The sequence below is a fragment of the Pelodiscus sinensis genome, chromosome 24 (genome assembly GCF_049634645.1).
Source record: "Pelodiscus sinensis isolate JC-2024 chromosome 24, ASM4963464v1, whole genome shotgun sequence".
NCBI lineage: Eukaryota > Metazoa > Chordata > Testudines > Trionychidae > Pelodiscus > Pelodiscus sinensis.
In genome coordinates, this window is record NC_134734.1 from 7,832,967 (window position 1) to 7,853,208 (window position 20,242).

Sequence of the window (20,242 nt, forward strand, 5' to 3'; positions counted from 1 at the left end):
GAGAAGAGTGAGGAGGGATTTGATAGCAGACGTCAGCTACCATGAAGGGGAGTTCCAAAGAGGATGGAGAGAGGCTGATCTCAGTGGTGACAGAAGCAGAACGAGGAGCAATGGTCTAAAGTTGCAGGGGGAGGGGGTCTAGGTTGGATATCAGGAAAAACTATTTTCCTAGGCGGGTGGGGAAGCGCTGGGATGGGTCCCTAGGGAGGGGGTGGAATCTCCAGCCCTAGAGATTTTAAAGTCTCGGCTTGACAAAGCCCTGACTGGGATGATTCATTTGGGGTAGGTCCTGCTTGGACAGGGAGTTGGACCAGGCCATAGAGTCATAGAACTGGAAGGAACCTCAGGAGCTCCTCAAGTCCAGTCCCCTGCTCTCACAGCAGGACCAAGCCCCATCTGAACCATCCCTGACAGGTGTCTGTCTAACCTGCTCCTAAAATCTCCAGTGATGGAGATTCCACAGCTTCCTTAGGCAATTTAATTCCAGTGTTTAGCCACCCTGACAGGCAGGACATTTTCCTAATGTCCAACCTAAACCTCCCTATTCTCAGAGGTTCAGGAGAATAATTTTCTCCGTTTTCCTTGTAATGACCTTTGAAATGCTTAAAAGCTGCTTCATGTCTTCTACTTTCCAAACTAAACAAGCCCAATTCTTTCAGTCTTCCCTTAAGGTATGTCTACACTAGCTCGTTAATTTGAGCTAGGTAGGCAAATCAGGCAACCGGAGTTGCAAATGAAGCCCGGGATTTAAATATCCCCGGCTTTATTTGCATGTTCCCGTCTGGCCACCATTTTTAAATCCCCCTTAGTTCAAACGAACTGCCCGCGGCTACATGCGGCAGTTTAAAGTTAATCCGAACTAAATCCTTAGTTTGGATTAACTGTTACACCTTATTCCACGAGGAGTAACAGTTAATCCGAACTAAGGATTTAGTTCAGATTAACTTTAAACTGCCGTGTTTAGCCGCTGGCAGTTCGTTTGAACTAAGGGGGATTTAAAAATGGCAGCCGGACGGGAACATGCAAATAAAGCCGGGGATATTTAAATCCCGGGCTTCGTTTGCAACTCCGGTTGCCTGATTTGCCTACCTAGTTCAAATTAATGAGCTAGTGTAGACACACCCTTCCAGGTCATCTTTTCTAGACATTTAATTATTTTTGTTGCTCTTCTCTGGACCCTCTCAAATTTCTCAACATCTTTCTTGAAATGAGGTTCCCAGAACTGGACACACTATTACAGTTGAGGTCTAATCAATGCAGAATAGAGCAGAATGGTCTGGTGTCTTGCTCACAACACTCCTGTTAATGCAGCCCAGTTTCTTGTTTGCTTTTTTTGCAACAGTATCACACTGTTAACTCATGTTTAACTTATTGTGCATGATGACGCCTAGATTCCTCTCTGCAGAACTCCTCCCTAGACAGTCGCTTCCCATTCTGCATATGTGACATGGATTATTGCTTCTCATGTGGAGCACTTTGCATTTGTCCTTAAACTTCATGCTATTTACATCAGAGCATTTCTCCAGTTGGCGCAGATCACTCTGCATTATAACCATGTCCTCCTGAGCACCAGCAAACCCGCCCATGTCGATCTCTTCCCACCCAAATGTTCCATAGCTCTATGAAAGGAGGGGGACATTTTGCACCAGAGCTGAGTGGGCCACAAGCTGGGCAAAGCAACAAGTGGGTGAGCCGCTACCCCCTGCTCTGCTCTTAGGGCATCAGCCGGTCAGGACAGTGTGTCTCTGGACTGCCCTATCACTGCCACCCGCTGGCATGGCAGGGACCCCTGTCCTCCTAAACGGCCCCCACGCTGGTGCAGCCGGGCCGAGACCATCTGCAGGGCGCTGCCCCTTGAAATCTCGCAGGGAGGAGACTCATCTGCCACATGCTGCTCCTTTCTGTGCCCCTTCCCCCAGCCTCGGGCTGCTCCCTCACCCTTCCTTGCCCTGCCGTGAGAAGTCCTGGGGGCAGAGGCAGCCTGGGTGGGATCCAATGCACTGGGCATGTGTGGAGGGGGAGGGGGCTTAAATAACAGCAGCGCTCAAGCATCATCATACTTTTATTGCAGAATCAAGTCTTGTCAGTCACAGAGAAGCAGAGCAGGGGGAGGGGACACGCCAGCCCTGGCGGCAGGTGCCTGACATGGGCTAAAGTGCATGTGCAGGGCAGGGCCGGCCTGTGGGTAGGTGGCGGGAGGGGCCGTGTTGTGCTTCGGGCACACGCAGTGTTTCCTTTGGAACGGATGCAGGGCAGTGGCTCAGCCGTGGCTCACAGCAAGCCTGGCACCGGGGTCTGTGTCAAGAGGCAAGGAGCAGGGCTCGCCTGGGGTGCCAGGCTGTGAAAGGGGGCTCAGGGGAAGGCAGCAGGGACCAGGGGGCTGGCTGAGGAGCTCAGGGAGTCAGTGGGAGTCGGGGGATGGGTGGGGAGCCTGGACAAGCAGGAGAGGTAGGGAAGATAAGTGGAGAGCCTGTGGAGGCAGCAGGAATTGGGGGATGGGGGGGAACCCAGGGAGGCTGCAGTAGTTGGGGGATGGGTGGGAAACCGAGGGAGGCAGTGGGGGTTGGGGGATGGGTGGGGAGCCCAGGGAGGCAGCGGGGGTTGGGGGATGTGTGGGGAGCCCAAGGAGGCAGCGGGGGTTGGGGGATGGGTGGGGAGCCCAGGGAGGCAGCGGGGGTTGGGGGATGTGTGGGGAGCCCAAGGAGGCAGCGGGGGTTGGGGGATGTGTGGGGAGACCAGGGAGGCAGCGGGGGTTGGGGGATGGGTGGGGAGCCCAAGGAGGCAGCGGGGGTTGGGGGATGTGTGGGGAGACCAGGGAGGCAGCGGGGGTTGGGGGATTTGTGGGGAGACCAGGGAGGCAGCGGGGGTTGGGGGATGGGTGGGGAGCCCAAGGAGGCAGCGGGGGTTGGGGGATGGGTGGGGAGCCCAAGGAGGCAGTGGGGGTTGGGGGATGGGTGGGGAGCCCAGGGAGGCAGCGGGGGTTGGGAGATGGGTGGGGAGCCCAGGGAGGCAGCGGGGGTTGGGAGATGGGTGGGGAGCCCAGGGAGGCAGTGGGGGTTGGGGGATGGGTGGGGAGCCCAGGGAGGCAGCGGGGGTTGGGAGATGGGTGGGGAGCCCAGGGAGGCAGCGGGGGTTGGGGGATGGGTGGGGAGCCCAGGGAGGCAGCTGGGCAGGGTGAACCTGAGCTCACATTCTCCAACTGCCCCAGGGCAAGGTGGGGCAAAACCAGCCCGATGGAGCCCAGCGAGCTCCTGGTGAGCCAGAGGGGAACTGGCCCGGCTCCGTTGTTCCTGATTTACTTGAAGAGCGGGGGAGGGGGGAGAGAATTGTCCCCAGTGGAATTACTCCTGATTTACACCGGAGCGAGAGGCGAATCAGCTGCTCCGTTGCCATTGCAGGGGTCTGCGCGAGCCCATCAGGAAGCGCTGCCGAGGCTGCAACAGCAGGGCCCTGACTGGGCCTGAGGACCAGACGGATGTGAAGGGCAGCTGCCGAGGGAGGAGGATGTTTGAGGTGCAGAGGGTCCCAGGAATGACGTTCCAGCGCCAGGCCCAGCAGACCCCACAGTTGTCCCCAGACTGTTCAGCTCCGGCCCCGCCTGGTCTCGCCTCCAGGTTCCCGTCCCCTGGCTGTGGCATTGGGGACATTTCTGCTCTTCTCCGGAGATCTGGGGTGTCTCACGCTGCGTCTTCTGCTCCTCCCGGGTGCTCTGGGGCCTGAGCCCGCTCACAGCTGGGTCACAATGATCTCTGGCCGCTGGATGTGAACCTGCGGTGGCGGGAGAAGTGGGGAGTGAGCAGAGCTGGGCACAAAATGGCCCAAATGGCTGTTTTCTTAGATGAGAATAGTGGTGGGGAATTTTTCATTCCCCACTGGAGGTGAGGGGGGTTGGGCGGGGCAATGGGATATTTTTTCTTTTCTTCATTGAAAATGGTCGTGCAGGAATCATTGTTATTTCCCTTGGGAAAAAATACCCCTCCCCCCACCTCTCTCCCTTTGTGGTCCTAGCAAATGATTGCACTAGGCCCAAATTCAGAGGTAAAATCCCCTCTCTGCTACCCCACTTGGTGCATCCTAGCTGTGGGCGACGGGTGCCTGGGAGGGGAGGGGTGCAGGGAGAGCCACACAGAGGAACTGGGAGGGGCACGAGGTGGCATCCCATTTAACGATTAGCAGGGACGGCCCGTCCATAAAGGTGAACTAGATGGTCGCCTAGGGCGCCAAGTTAAATGGGGCACCAAATTGTGGCGCAATATCATTGAGGGGTTTGGAGGTGGGGACACCGATTGCATGGTTCACCTAGGGCGCCACTTGCTGGCAGCTAGTCTAGGGCCGCTGCTGATGATTAGCAGTGCAATGGCGTCATCCCTTTGAGCTGCAAAGTCACCCTGGGAGCTCATGGCTCACTCATTAGCCAGTCCTCATTCCACGAGGAGTACAGCTAGTTCGGATTAGGAAGCCTAATCCGAACTAGCTACTCCGTGCCGCGTGGCTACACGCGGCACGGGGTTCGAACTGCCGGCATTTAAAAATGGTGCCGGCCGGCTTCATGCAAATGAAGCCCGGGAAATTCAAATCCCGGACTTCATTTGCAAGTGCGGTATGCCTACATTACCCTCCTAGTTCGAATTAGGAGGGTAGTGTAGACATACCCTCTGCAAATAGCATCCACAGAGTCCCGGCCCCCCTGGAAAGCAGCCACCGCCCAGACAGAGACACGTCTCTCTCCAACCCACCCAAGCAGGTCAGTTGAGTAGCTTTGTCACCAGATGGCTCCCTAGCGCACGTCTTCCTGTTAGCAGAGTGTGCACGCCCCATGGGCTGCTGCAGGTGCCAGGAGGAGGGGCCAATACATCCCTACTTACCGGGACAGTGGAGTCGACAGATGCCAGGTTAATCGTGAAGGAGCCGGTACTGTCTTGGTCTGACGAGAGAGCAGAGTTAGGCAGGGGGAGAATGTGGCTGGTGCACATGGGGCTCTTGAGTACCGAGGTTTTGGGATGGGGGCCACTTTTCCCCTCTTGCAGGTGCCCGAGGGGCGTTGCTCCTAGGTCCTGACAATATTGCCCCCACTCTCCCCAGCTGAAGGCTCTGACCCAGTCTCTGTAGGCCTCTGTCCCTGGCCCAGAGAACCCGTCTTGCCAATCCTGCGATGGAACCAGCATTACCTTTCCCAGGGTCGGCGCCTTTATTCCTGATGCAGAAGCTGCCACTGGTGCTCCACTCGCTTAAGTCGTTTTCATACCACTTCTCAACATCGGTGTCGGCCGAGTGCAGGCTGCGGGGGAAGGGGCAACAGTTGCGCCAGTCTGCACCGGGCCAGGCAGCACCCGCACCTGTCTGCACCGGGCCAGGCAGCACCCGCCTGCACCGGGCCAGGCACCGCCTGCACCGGGCCAGGCAGCACCCGCACCTGTCTGCACCAGGCCAGGCAACACCCGCACCTGTCTGCACCGGGCCAGGCAACACCCGCACCTGCCTGCACCGGGCCAGGCAGCACCCGCACCTGCCTGCACCGGGCCAGGCAACACCCGCACCTGCCTGCACCGGGCCAGGCAACACCCGCACCTGCCTGCACCGGGCCAGGCAACACCCGCACCTGCCTGCACCGGGCCAGGCAACACCCGCACCTGTCTGCACCGGGCCAGGCAACACCCGCACCTGCCTGCACCAGGCCAGGCAGCACCCGCACCTGTCTGCACCGGGCCAGGCAGTACCCGTCTGCCATTTGGTGCACGGGGGCTCATGGGCAGGACATGGAGGCTTCCGTCACCCTACCAGGCCCCTAAGGGCCCTTGACTCGGCCTCCCTCTGGCCCATGGCTGTGGGGCAGCCCCTCTGCTCCCTCCTTCAGCACCTGTCCTTTGAACCAAAGGGGTGGAGCTTGTCTTAGACCCGCCCCAACCCGCACCATGGCTGCTGGGGTCCCCCAGAGCTCGCAGAGACGAGCCTTCTGCAGCAATGCCTCACAATCCCCTCTCTGCCCCACAAAGGCGCATTACCACCCCTTGTGATAGGGAACACTAAGGCATGGACTCGGCAGCAGAGCTGGGAAAAGAGACCAGGTGTCCAGACGCCCGTGTCCCCTGCTCTGAGCCCCCAACTCCGCACTCCACTCCCAGAGCCAGGGAGAGAACCCAGGAGTCCTGGCTCCCAGGCCCTGCTCTAACCACAGGCTCACACTGCCTCCATTGCCAGCCAGGTGTATCCGGCCCACTTACCTGTAATGGGTTTTGGTCTGCTTGGCTCTGAACAGAAAGATTCCGAGGACAGCGCTCACAATCACCAGCCCAGCCACGGCCAAGCCCAGCCCGACACCCAGTTTACTGATGCGGGTGTCACAGCGCTCCGTGGGGTACCAGTACGCCTCCATCTCAGAGCAGCTGTGGGAGAGACGCAGGGGATGAGAACAGCCCCTTCCCTGCCCTGCCCCAGGGCCACATCTCTAATCCCCCGTCCAGTCTGATCTCTGTCCCCAGTGAGCAGTCCCTGCTGGACCCGGGTCTTTTAGCAGGGTCACGAGAGTCACAAGAACGGCCACTCCGGGCCAGACCCACGGCCCATCCAGCCCAGTGGCCTGTCTGCCCACAGTGGCCAGTGCCAGGTGCCCAGAGGGAATGGACAGACCAAGAATCATCGAGTGATCCAGCCCCTGCTGCCCATTCCCAGCCTCTGACAAGTAGGCGGCATCCCTGGGCATCTTGGCTAGTCGCCATGGAGGGGCCATGCAAGTATTTCTGAAGTGTCGCAGGCTGCCCCAGAAGGGGTGGGGCCTCAAGCAGCAGGGGCAGGAACAGGAGGCTTCCTGTGCTCCCACGCGTACAGACCCGATTGCCCTGGGGGTGGGGGCACGTGAAGTCTTTGCCCCCTGCCCCTCCAGCGCCTACAGAGAACCGCCAGCCATTTTGAACAGCTCGTGGCTCCTGCTGCCGCGCACCTCTGGCAGGGGGAGGAGACTTTGCATGCTCCCCAGGTCTCCATTGGCTGGGGGCGGGGGAGTGGCAGGGTGTCAAATGATACGAGTCAATAGGGCACCCTTGTAGCCAAGAAGGCTAGTGGCATATTAGGGTGCATTAGGAGGAGCATTACCAGCAGATCCAGAGAAGTGATTATTCCCCTTTATTTGGCTCTGGTGAGGCCACATCTAGAGTATTGTGTCCAGTTCTGGTCCCCCACTATAGAAAGGATGTGGACACATTGGAGAGGGTCCAGCGGAAGGCGGCCAAAATGATTAGGAGGCTGAAGCATATGACTTATGAGGAGAGGCTGAGGGATTTGGGCTTATTTAGTCTGCAGAAGAGAAGAGTGAGGGGGGATTTGAGAGCAGCCTTCAACTTCCGGAAGGGGGTTCCACAGAGGATGGAGAGAGGCTGTTCTCAGTGGTGGCAGATGTCAGAACAAGGAGCAATGGTCTCAAGTTACAGTGGGGGGGGGGTCTAGGTTGGATATTAGGGAAAACTATTTCCCTAGGAGGGCAGTGAAGCACTGGGATGGGTTCCCTAGGGAGGGGGTGGAATCTCCATCCCTAGAAGTTTTTAAGTCTCGGCTTGACAAAGCCCTTGCTGGGATGATTTCGTTGGGGTTGGTCCTGCCTTGGGCAGGGGGCTGGACTCTTTGACCTCCTGAGTCTCTTCCAGCCCTAGGATTCTAGGATTGTATGAAATGGCTTAACAGGCCAAATCTGGCCCATGGAGGCTGCCTTGCCACCCCTGGAGAAGGGATGTGGGTGTAGGAAGCCCTGTGAGGTCTGGGAGGGAGTTTGCATGACGGAGGCAGCTGTGACCTGGGGCACGGGATTGGGGTGCACAGGATTGCGGCCGGAGAGGCTTGTGATCTGGCGCAGGGCATTAGGGTGCCAGGTCTCGGAGGGAGTCTGAGAAGGGGGGCAGAGGGTTTGGGTGTTGTGTGCTAGGGGAGTAGGAATGGGAGGACAGAGGGCTGGGGGGAAGGAAGGGGCTGGGGCTTACCAATGAGACTCCCATTTCTTGGGAGGGAGCCTGCCCTGCCCCTGCACAGGCTGCAGGAGCTACCTGCTCTCTGAATAAGAGCTGTGGGGGAAGGGAGGGGTGGTGCTTCCAGTGCTGCCTTTGCTGGGAGTGGGTGTAGCCATGAGGCACCACCCCACCCTCTCCTCCAGGCTCACAGTTTGTGGAGCACAAATGGCCCCGCAGCCGCTTTTCTGAGCAGCGTGCAGGGACAGAGCAAGCGGGGAAAGGCTCCCTGCTGTCTCTGCGGGCCGACCCAGTGGCTTGGTGGGACATATCCTGCACACGAAGTGTCTTTTGCCCAGGCCTGATCTAGTGCTTTTTTGAAGCCTGTTTTAATTTTAATCTTCACAAAATCCTCTGGCAGGGAGTTCCCCAGGTTGGAGAACCCTGTGAAATAATACTGCCTTTTGTTCGTTTTAAACCTACTGCCTGTTCTTGCATTATCAGGAGGAAATAACATTCCCTTATTGACTTTCTTCACACCCGTCATGGCTTTATAGACCTCAGTTGTCTTTTTTCCAAGCTGGAAATACTCAGTCTCCTTACAACCTCCCCTCATACAGCAGCCGCTCCAGACCCCTCCTCATTTTCTGTCGCCCTTTTCTGAATTGTCTCCAACTCCAATAGAACTTGTGAGATGGAGCAACCACATCTGCAGGCAGCACGTGAGGTGTGGGGGTCCCATGGATTGATACAGAGGCACTATGACCCCTCTGTCTTATTATCTAATCTCTGGGGTACAAGTGGGGCCTGGGTACTAGCAGCAGGGTGGGGTGGGGTTGGGGCTGGCAGCTGGAGTCCAGCAGCTCTGCACTCACTGGCGGGAAGCAGAGGGGTGTGCTCAGGAGTCGTGGGGGCAGAGCGAGCTGGGGCTGCGTTGCTCCACTTCCCCCGCTGCTGGCGATGAGAGTAGGGCCCCAGTCCCTGCTGCCAGTCCCCTGACCCCACTGGTCCAATGAGCTGCTCTGGAGAGGGGTTTTGGGGGAAGAGGCAGGGTGGAGGGGGGATCCCAAGCTGGGGGTGGTGTAAGGATTCCCTTGTGGGGGCGGGCATGTTGCTGGTGGCTCCTGGCAGTTTCATTTCTCGCTGGGGGTTTGCAGAAGCAGAAGGGGGCGAGCGTTGCGGGGCCGCCGGCAGGAGAAGGTGCTGGCGCCATCATTCCTCGTGGCCAGGACAGTCACTGAGCCAGCAACAGGCGTGAAATGTCCCCACAGCCTGGTGCTTGGCGCCCCTGGCTGGCTGCGAAGGCCTGCAGCTCTTTGTCACAGAGATGGATGCGGATACCAATTTTTTTATCAAGAACCTGTGAGGAAGTGGGGGGCCTGGGGATTCAAAGGGGTGACAGGTGGGGTAGGGGGCACTCAGTGTCTCTGGCTTAACAAGGGGAGGGGAGGGAGTTTGGTGTTACAGGGACCAGCACAAGATTGGGGACCCCGGCAACCATCTAACTGAGTCCCAGGTGACTGTCTAACAGAGCCACTGGCCGCTGCTGTCAGCCCGGCACGCGCCAGCTTCGGCCCTGGGGCACAGTAACTCACAGCAGCCTCTCCCTGGTTTGTGGAGCAGCTCCAGATTTACGCACTGGTCTGGTTCGGGGCAGGCGGAAGGGCAGCTCTGGCGCTGGTGGGGTGTGGCCTCCCAAGGCATTTTGTGTCTCTGCAGTGTGGACGCCTTGCACGCCCCAGTTGTCATATACCAGCTGGGTCGGGGCATCCTGCATTGGCCTGGCGCCTTGACTCAAAGGCTCAGACATTCCTATGCACCCTTCAGCCAGGAGAGGGAGCTCAGCTCCCATGTGCCGCAGCTGGCGCTGGGCAAGCTCCCCTTGCGCCTGCTGATAGAGGATGAGGGGCCTAGGAGATGGGAAACGGCTCCTGGGATCCCTAGGGCAAAGTGGGGGATTCGTGGGTTTGAGGGGTTACCTGCAGGGGCACTCAGGCTACGTCTACACTGCAGTGCTGTTTCGGGATCCCGGAGTATCCCAAAGTAGCTATCCCACGTCTGCACAGCAATCCCGTTATTTCGGGCTGGCTATTCCAACGTCCCTGTAACCCTCCTTCTACAGGGAGTGAGGGACATGTCGGAAAAGCGCTCTATTTCAAATCTGGCGCTGTGTAGACGAAATAGCGTCGAAATGAGAGACGCAGTTTGCCCAGCTGAGACTTCATAGCTTATTTCGGCCTGCAGTGCAGTGTAGACACACCCTCAGTGTCCCCGGCTGTTACTGGTTTAACAAGAGGACAGGAAGGGAGTTTGTTGTTCCAGGGACCAGCGCAAACTGGAGCCCCCAATGGCTGGTGACTAGGAGACCCAGCTGGGATGGCACAGCTGGGTCTGGCCAATGGGCTGTGGGGAGAGGACCCCGGGGACCTCCCCAGTGTGGAGGGACAGGGGGTGGGACAAAGGATGGAGGAGAGGAGAGGAGAAGAGAGGAGAGGTGGTGAAGAGAGGGGCCCAGTGTCACGTTGCTGGATTTGGAGGGAAGCAGCCATATCTCTGCTGCACCCCTAGGTGGGGGTGCTGGCCCCAACAATGATATAGAAGGGGGCCATGTGGGATATTGAATGGGAGCTTGTTGTTTGCTGATCCTGTGTACACTGTTTATGTGAGTATATAATGTCTCTGTGTGTAGATAGGAATCTGTGTGGAAGCTGAATATTTCTTGGAATGTGGTTAAGCATTGCTATGGACAGGCTGAGTAGCGAAGCCCTGTAGAACAATGGCACTTGATGGGCCAAAGACAAACCTAAAACATGAGGTTGGAGACCTAAGAGCTGCCAGCAGAGAGAGGCTGAGGACCAGGTGACCGGCTGAGACCAGAAGAGGCCAGGAAGGAAGTATAAAGAGGCCATGTGGTCGATGCCATTTTGTTCTCAGCTCAGCACTTCATCCCAGAGGCAGCACTGCAGGGATTGAAGAGCCCGGAAGACCTGTGAACCCATCCTGATCTTAGGATGTGCAACAAGAACTTTTAAACCAGCAGCTGTAACATCTCTGCTAGAGCCTGCATCGAGGACTGGGAGATTCGGTGCATGTAACGTAATATTCTTTAACAACCTTACTCTCATGCTTTTCTTTCTTGTGTTAATAAACCTTTAGTTTTAGATTCTAAAGGATTGGCCCAGCGTGATTTGTGGGTAAGATCCAGAGGGTAAATTGACCAGGGATCTGTGGCTGGTTTCTTGGAACCGGACAGGACTTGTTCGGGGTAGGTGGGATTGGGTGCTAGGACCCCCCACCTGTGTATGAGGCCCGGGGCCATCTGGGGCACGGATATTGCTGGGGTGTCGGAGGGGTTTTGCTCGGGAGGCTTCAGGCAGGTTGCTGAAGCGCTCTGTGGGACTGGTTTGTGGCCTGTTTGGAGAGGTCACCAGTCGGGGGGCTGTAAGGAGCCCCGGATTTGAGCAATTCGCCCTGAGCGGACGCCCTCAGCTGTGCCCAGACACGGCCCGGTCCGTCACACCCAGGCAGAAGACAGAGGCCAGGGGAAGGGCTGTCAGCGTGCGTATCCACAGCTCCTTTCACAGCTACACATGTGCTTATGGATACTAATGTTGCGTCTGCACAAGGAAATCCCATCAAGTCTGTCCTGTTGAGCTACAGACCCCACTTCAAATCCCTCCCCCAGACAGCCTTCTCCAGGGCTGGGTCCAGATAATACAAAGTCCTGCTGCGAGTGCAGGGGGCTGGTCTGAACTAAGGATGTTAACTAGCGAGTCATTTAATAGTCGAGTAGTCGATGGAATTTCCATCCACTGCTCGACCCGTCGATAGGCACTTCCCATTCCTCCTTAGAACCGTACCAGAGCCCCCGCTGGGCCCCTCCTCGGGCTCTGGTACACTTCAGAGGAGGAATGCAGAACTCTGCCTGTAGCCCGGGCCAGCGGGAAGTCCCACTGACTCCTGCACATGGGTGCCAGCTTTGAAACGTACACGCGTCCCCAGTGGGGGCTCTTGTGCATTTCAGAGCGGAAGTGCCCTCGTGCGGTGCTGGTGCTTTGAAATGCCTTGCGGAGCCCCGGACTCCTGGAACCTGGGATCAGCTGACCCCAGGCTCCACGCAGCACTGCTCCTTTGAAACGCTGTGGCGGCATTTCAAACGGGCAGAGTCACATGGAAGCCGTACCTGGGCTGCCGCTTTGAAGTACCTCTGTTCCCCCCACATTCTTTGCTGCCTCTTTCTGATAGAGGCAGCAAAGATGGAAGGGGGGAATTGACTAGTCGACTGACTATTTGATCAGCTTTTGCTTATTGGCAGTCGAGTAGTCGACTAGTCATTAACACCCTTAGTCTGGACACCTCGGGTACGTCTAAACTACATGCCTCTGTTGACAGAGACATGTAGATTAGTTTATTCGAAAAAGGGAAATGAAGCCGCGATTTAAATAACCGCAGCTTCATTTAAATTTAAATGGCTGCCGCCTTGAGCCGATAAACAGCTGATCAGCTGTTTGTTGGCAGATCGGGGCAGTCTGGACGCGCCGCGGTCGACAGGGAAGCCTTTGTCGACCAGCGCAAGTAAACCTGGTTTCACAAGGCATACCTGCGCCAATCGACAAAGGCTTCCTTGTGACCGCGGCACGTCCAGACTGCCCCGATCTGCCGACAAAGAGCTGATTGGCAGAGCAGGGCAGCCATTTACATTTAAATGAAGCCGCGATTATTTTAATCGTGACTTTATTTCCCTCTGCCGATCTGTCTAATCTACACGCCTCTGTCCATGGTGGCACGTAGTCTAGACACACCCCTCTTGTCCTACAGGTCTGTGTCAGCAGAGGCGGGAGTCGGCCTGCCAGATCCTCGGGTGTTTTCCCCTCGCCTCTGGGCTAAAGGTTCCAGGAGGTGTCTCCTCCAGTTGCTTTGCCAGTCCATTGCCAGTCATCCTTTGCTTCCCAGAACAGCTTGGAGCAATGTTCCCTTTGCCCGTTTCCATCCATGAGCGGATACATGTTGTCTGTGCACCGGAAGGAGAAATAAAAGCCTGGCTCTGGGCACTCTGCTCATCAGCAGGGCGGCACTGGAATCTTTCCGGTGCGGCCACCCCATCATCCAGCTCATCAGGACTGGGTCAAAACGAAACCGCTCGCCTTGACTTTCCAAATGATTTGGGGGTTTCTTAAGGGTTGGTGAAAATTATTGTGAAGACTCAACACGTCCTCATGTGTGTGTGTGTCTGTGTATGGGTGTATGGGTGTGTGCATGCGCACATGTATGTGCCCATTTGCACGTGTGCACACGGGCATGACTCACAAGCACTGGGGGCCGGCTCGTGTCAGCTGGCACTGCCCGTAGTTGCAGTTGAGGAAGCCGGGCGTGTTCTTGGTGCAGTTGGAGATGCAGGACAGGCTGGACTTGGTGAGGTAGGGGAAGTAGAACTGGCTGTAGCCTTCGGGGGCAGCTTTCTGGCAGAACTCTGGGGAGGAGAGAGGGGTGTCAGGCAGTTGGATGGAGAGACAGCACTGGCTCTGCCCCCCAGCCCCGCCCCAGCGCTGCTGGGCAGCCCCAGCTCACTCACCGGTGCCATTGAACTTTGGCTGTTCCCCTTCGGAGACTCTGGCGGAGGAGGCATTAAAACATATCGCTGGAAGACACAGGATGAGCAGTTCTCAGTCGGGAACTATACACCCCTCTCATGGCCTGCAGGGCACCCCTGGTTGCATGGCCCTACCATGGATCTGGGGGCTGGAAATGGCCTGCCTGGTGAGCCACCCCCTGTCTGGATCTGTGAAAGGTGCACTCGGCGGGGGGAATAACAGGTAGTTCGAACTAGGGCTTTATTTCGAACGCCCGTTTCACTGTTGCGTGTAGACGTGGGCAATTACTTCGGGCTTGTTAATTTCAAAAAATGGCGCCTGGCCGGGAAGATGCAAATCAAGCGCAGGATATTTAAATCCCAGGCTTGATTTGCAATTCTGAATTAGCAAATCCTAGTTCGCAGCCCTAATTCGAATTAGGCTGCAAGTGTAGACATACCCTCTGTCTGTTCGTCTATTCCCACATGGACCTTCCACCCTTTGTCCGTTGGTCCATCCATCCATCCCCACATGCCACCTTCTAGTCATCCATCCCCTACCCCTCTCCTCTATCTATCCATCTCAACGCACACCCCCAGCAGAGATTGCCATGCTGGTATGGAGACTTTCCATCCAAGGACCATTGTTCTGCCACCCTGTAGTGGGGTGGAGTGGCCGCCCACTGACCCGGAGGAGGAGGAACCCTCCAGTCGTCATGTTGGGCTGAGTCTGACCTCGCCCAGACACCTGACCAGAAGCTAAGGGTCGGGCCCAGAACTGTAAAAGCCCAGGCAGCAGCCTCGGACAGGGCTGAGCCTGCCGAGAGACTAGAGACATCCCCTGGGCTCCCAGCCTGGGAAGTGGGGACTGACGCCTGGCCAGGGCCTCCTACCTCCTTGGGCCCAGAAGCCGCCTACCTGCTCCCTGCCTGGGAGGCTGAGGCCCAGCCCGGCCTATCTTCACAGACGGGGCCGAGAGCCCAAAGAGCCAGCCTGATCCTGTGCTCCGGCCCCTGCGGCCTAGACCAGAGACGCCGCCCAGGACGTCCACGAAGCCTGATCCTGAGGCCTGGCCCAGCCGCCCGACACTGCCTGCACCAGGAGCCCTGCTGAGCTGCAAGCTGTGGAGGACTGGACCGGACTGCCCAAGTGGGACGAGACCCTCTTGGACTCTCTGCCTACCCAGGTACTGGACGAGGGGGAGAACGGAAGTGGCCCAGGGGTTAGTGGGGCTGTTAAGACCCAAGGCCAGCGTGTTTCGGGCTGGAGCCCCACTGAGCCTGTAGCAGCCTGCCTTGCTGCTCCTAGGGCCCTGGGCCGGAGCGCAGTGGAGTGGGTGGGCCTGTGCCCTCCCTGCCACCTACCTATTGGGTGGCAGGCTCCCCCCTTGCCACGGCCAGAGGCGACCCACCTGCACCCCTCCTGAACAAGGAGTTCCCAACCTGCTTTTGCTTCTTGGCCTGCCCTGACTGAGGGCCAGGTCCTTCCACCACTTACAGTGATTGTTTGTCTGCAGCCACGCCCGGAACCAGGGCCTGGCCTCCCTCCTTTGAATAAACCGTTTGTTCGTTGCCCGCCCTGACTGAGGGCCAGGGTTTTCCCCAACTGAGAGGGTTTGTTGCTGCCACGCCCTGAGCTAGGGCTGGACCTATCTGTAAACTTACGGGCTACGTCTACACTGGCCCCAAATTCCGGAAAAGGGATGCAAAGCAGGTAAGTCAGAATAGGGAAATCCGCGGGGGATTTAAATATCCCCCGCGGATTTAAATAAACATGGCCGCCGCTTTTTTTCCGGCTTGGGGAAAAGCCGGAAAAAAGCATCTAGACTGGCGCGATCCTCCGGAATAAAGCCCTTTTCCGGAGGATCCCTTATTCTCTTACTGATCTCTTACTTTCAGGTAGGAATAAGAGATCCTCCGGAAAAGGGCTTTATTCCAGAGGATCGCACCAGTCTAGACGCTTTTTTCCGGCTTTTCCCCAAGCCGGAAAAAAAGCGGAGGCCATGTTTATTTAAATCCGCGGGGGATATTTAAATCCCCCGCGAATTTCCCTATTCTGACTTACCTGCTTTGCATCCCTTTTCCGGAATTTGGGGCCAGTGTAGATGTAGCCACGGTGTTTGTTTGGGGCCCGTCCTGAGCCAGGGTTGGACGTGGGTAAAGACGCTGGCGGTGTTTGTGCCACCTGCCCGAAGGAAGGGCGGGCGTGCACTGGGGCTTGCCTTAAAGGGGCCGTGGAGTGGCTGCCCACTGACCCGGAGGAGGAGGAACCCCTCTGGGCAGGCAAGCCGACTACACACCCTCACACCCAGAGACTCACACGAGTTGTCGTTGCTGTTGCAGTTCTGGTTCTGAGCTGCCTCCTCTATTTTTTTCTCCACCTGCTTAGTCACTTCTGCAAACTTTGTGTTGAGTTCCTCAGTTACAGGTAAGGCCAGGAGCACGTAGTGATCCACCACGACGCTGCCCTGCCTGTGGAAACAAACCCAGCATGGGTTAGTGTGTCGGCTTCCTGGGGCAATCGCATCACTGGGGCAAGCTCCCGAAAATGGGAGCCGCTGATGCCTTAGAACTGTGACCTTGCCTGCCCTCTGCCCTGAGGCCCCACCCTCGCCCCACCTCTTCCCATCCTGGCTCCGCCTCTTCCCCTGAGGCCCCGCCCTCACCCCACCTCTTCCCATCTTGGCTCTGCCTCTTCCCCTGAGGCCCCGCCCTCACCCCACCTCTTCCCATCCCTGCCCTGTCTCTTCCCGTGAGGCCTGACCCTCGCCCCACCTGCTCCCACCCCTGCTCTGCCTCTTTCCATGAGGCCCCACCCCCACCCCACCTCTTCCCATCCTGTCTCCTGCCTCTTTCCAATAGGTCCCACCCTCACCCCGTGTCTTTCTGGGCCCCCTCCACAAGCACCCAACAACAAAAACAAAAGTCAGCGCCTGTGAATCCACCGGCACTTGGAAAACCATTTGCCCTATTTCTAAGTTACATTTATTGGGCTTTAACTTGATTCTGGCCCTGTCTTTTGTCATGAACTTACAGAGCCCCCTACTGCCCAGAGTCTATTCCCCATGGAGGCACTTAGCTACTTCCTAAGTGTGCTGGCTACGTGCCCCTGGCTCGTCTTACTGACGTACTAAACAGCACAAGCTCCAGGTCTCTCACAGGGCCAAGCATTTTCTCTGGCCTCTAAAATCACTTTAGTGGCTCTTCTCTTCACCCTGTGCAATTGGTCAATTTCCTTTTGGAAATGCAGATTCCCAGAATTGCAGCCAGTGGCAGCAGAAGTGGGATTTGGGCAGCCACACGCCTCACCTTCCCGCTTTCAGGAAGGCGCATTCAGCAAGGGAGGCTCTGCCCAAAGCATACCACTTCGAAGCTGTGTGGGCTGAGGGGGCAGAGGCTCCCCTGGCTGCAAAGGCAAGAACTAAGCTATTGACATGTTGGTGATGGGTGCCGGAGGCAGCAGAGCCAGGAGAAGCAGGCATGAGGAGTGTGGCCCTGAGAAGAAGGGAGAGAAGATACTGTCTGGGCACAGAGCCCGTGGGGCAAGCAGACATGGGGATTTCTGAGCAAGGGAAATACCTGCAACTGCCCGTTGTTACTGCTTTTAGGGAAGCTGGACTGGCCGGGCTTTTTTCCCTTGATGGAGAAACAGGACGGCACCAAGAACAGACCTGACAATGTCTCCTCCTGAGAGACATGGCCCAGAACGGCTCCGTGCTTGGCAAACTGCTGGTGCCAAAGAGCCAAGCAGGCCACCAAAACACCCCACCCCAGCTGCAGACAGTCTCCCAGGAGTGGGGTGTGGCCTGCAGCAAAGCTCAGGTTGCAGGCGGAGTTTTGGGGGTACCAAGTTCTGGGGCATTCCCAATACTCACGTCAGCTTCAAGATTACCACGTCTTTGTACCCCTGGACATTGAGGTAAACCACCTTCATCTGGAAGGGAAAAGGCACATGTCACTGGCAGGGGCTGCCCTGAACCTCCACCCCACTGAGATGGGTTCTGGCAGCCCCGGGGACTGGTGAGGTGCCCAGACAAGGCACCGAAGCAGCCAACCTGGTCCCACCTGGCCGCCACCAGGATATCAGCACACAGCCCTGGGACTATTCCCCTCTGGCAGGCTGGGAAAGCCCTGTTCCTACTTCCTGCCCTTTCTATGGGACCATCCCTGAATCTCTTGGGAAGCTCCCCTGTATCCCCCAACCATCTGCCTCATCAGCCTTCTCTGGGGGCCTCGCCCACACCCCTCCCTTCCCAACCTCTCCTCCAGGTCCCACCTGCAGTTTGAATGAGGCGGTGAACTCTTTATACTCTTGAGTCGTGTTGTCGGTCAGCTCAGAGGTGAATTTGTGGCTGGTGACCTGCAGCTTCACGTCCACCTTCACGTCCACCTCTTCGTGGGGGGTCGGGGGAGGGAGGGGTAGAAACACAGTGAAAATCAGCCAGACATGCGGGAACACAGGAAAGAAAATGTCATCTCCCCCTGAGAGCCTGAGGATCCCTGTCCGTTCTCCCATGCTCACATCCCAGGCCCCCAGCCTATGGGGCGAGGGCAAGGACTCCCCTGCCCTTCGGGGGCCAGCACGCCATTTGTTCCTTAGCCAGAGAGGGGCAGCGAGGAGGGACACTCATCTCCTCACCCGCCCTTCTGCAGTCGAGCTTCTTTCCACCCTGCCCGCCCCAGTCTGGGAAGAGAACTGGCTCAGAACGGGGTCCTGGCTCACAGCCACACGGCTCTCACAGGGCTCCTGCGTGGGGCCTGCCAGCCTGGCTCCTGCCCCGGGTGGGGTGTCCCTGATCAGGATTCCAAGAGTCTCAGGCGTCGCCACATCGTGGGGTGCTTAGAAACCTGCCTTCGCATGAGAGACTCCAGGAGCTCGGTCTAGTGAGCTTACCAAGGAGACGGTAAAGTGGAGACTTGATCACAGGGAGTGAGAACCCATATGGGGATCAAATATTTAATAACGGGGTCTTCAAAACAGCAGAGGAAGGGCTAAGCCAATCCGAGGGCTGTAAGATGGAACTAGACAGGTTGCAAATAAAGCATCAATTTTTACCAGTGAGGGGCATTGATCATGGGACCCATCCCTAAGGGTGGTGGCGGGTTCTCCACCTGTGGCAATTCTGAAATCGAGAAGGGACGTTTTTCCTAACAGCTCTAGTCTGGAATTCCGTAGGGCAGGTTTCTAATCTGTCTAGATTGTCACAAAGGCTCATCTGGCTTTAATGTGGACAAACACGGAGACAAGGGGGATCCAGTGGCTATAATGTACTTAGATTTCCAGAAAGCCTGTGACAAGGTCCCTTATCAAAGGCTCTTGCAAAGTGAGCTGTCATGGGATAAGAGGGAAGATCCTTTCATGGATTGACAACTGATTAAAAGAAACAAAGGGCAGGAATAAATGGCCAGTTTTCAGAATGGAGAGAGGTAACCAGTGGTGTCCCCCAAGGGTCTGTCCTGGGACCAATCTTATTCATATTCCTATTTATAAATGATCTGGAGAAAGGGGTAAACAATGAAGTGACAACAATTGCAGATGATACTAAACTGCTCAAGGTAGTTAAGAACAAAGCAGACTGTGAAGATCTTCAAACAAATCTCACAAAACCAGGTGATTGGGCAACAAAATGGCAAATGAATTTTAATGGACATTAGAAAAAAAGCTGATCGGCAGAGTAGGGCAGCCATTTAAATTTAAATTAAGCTGCGATTATTTAAATCCCAGCTTCATTTCCCTTTGCTGAACAAACAAATCTACATGGCTCCGTTGACGGAGTCATGTAGTCTAGACGTACCCTAAGATCCCTCTCTTGAGTGGTTATGGCTAAATTAGTCTCCATTATTTTTTGTATCTAGCTGGGATAGTTTTTTTCTAATGTCCATTAAAATTCATTTGCCATTCCAGACTAGCGCGCTGAGCCAACAAACAACTGATCAGCTGTTTGTCAGCTCAGCGCGGCAGCCATTTAAATTTAAATGAAGCCACGATTATTTAAATTGTGGCTTCATTTCCCTCTGCCGATCAGCCTAATCTACATGGCTCCATCAATGGAGCCATGTAGTTTAGACACACCCTTAGTGTCATTGTGGCTAGTTCTCTGAAAACATCCACTCGATGTGCAGCGGCAGGCAACAAAGCCAATAGAATGTTAGGATTAATTTAAAAAGGGATAGAGAATAAGACAAAGAAAATCTTATTGCCTCTGTATAAATTCATGGTACGCCCACATCTTGAATACTGCGTACAGATGGGGTCACCTCATCGCAAAAAAAAAAAAAAGATATCTTGGCATTGGAAAAGGTTTAGAAAAGCACAACAAAAATGATCAGGGCTTAGGAACAGATCTCATTGGAAGAGAGATTTAAAAAATTGGCACTTTTAAGATTAAATAGGAGGAGCCTAAGTGGGGATATGATAGAAGTCTATAAAATCATGACAGGTATGGAGAAAGTGAATACAAAAGTTATTTACTTGTTCCCATAAGAACTAGAGGTCACCAGGTGAAATTAATATGTAGCAGGTTTAAAAGAAACAAACACAAGTTTTTTTTCACATAGCACACAGTCAACCTGTGGAACTCCCTGCTAGAGGATGTTGTGAAGACCAGGATTTTAACAGGATTCAAATAAGAGCTAGATACATTCAAGGAGGTTAGGTTCATCAATGGCTACTAGCAGGGCTCACCAAACGGCGGCAAGCCCTGCTCGCCAGCTGCGTGGTTCAGCACGCTGCACATGCGCTG

The 20,242-nt window shown here is 56.0% G+C and overlaps 1 protein-coding gene across 1 annotated transcript in view; it reads right to left on the bottom strand.

Moving 5' to 3' along the window:
• Positions 1-3,631: 3,631 nt before the first annotated feature.
• LOC142818204 (uncharacterized) overlaps positions 3,632-20,242 on the bottom strand; it is a 48,296-nt gene continuing 31,685 nt past the window's right edge. Inside the window, exons 5-13 of the mRNA XM_075908273.1 lie at positions 17,776-17,891; positions 17,375-17,433; positions 15,820-15,971; positions 13,504-13,569; positions 13,239-13,401; positions 6,222-6,383; positions 5,169-5,278; positions 4,866-4,924; positions 3,632-3,768 (exon numbers count right to left, since the gene is read on the bottom strand). Coding sequence (XP_075764388.1) covers positions 3,727-3,768; positions 4,866-4,924; positions 5,169-5,278; positions 6,222-6,383; positions 13,239-13,401; positions 13,504-13,569; positions 15,820-15,971; positions 17,375-17,433; positions 17,776-17,891 — 929 coding nt within the window. The 3' untranslated portion in view covers positions 3,632-3,726. The remainder of the gene's footprint in view (positions 3,769-4,865; positions 4,925-5,168; positions 5,279-6,221; positions 6,384-13,238; positions 13,402-13,503; positions 13,570-15,819; positions 15,972-17,374; positions 17,434-17,775; positions 17,892-20,242) is intronic.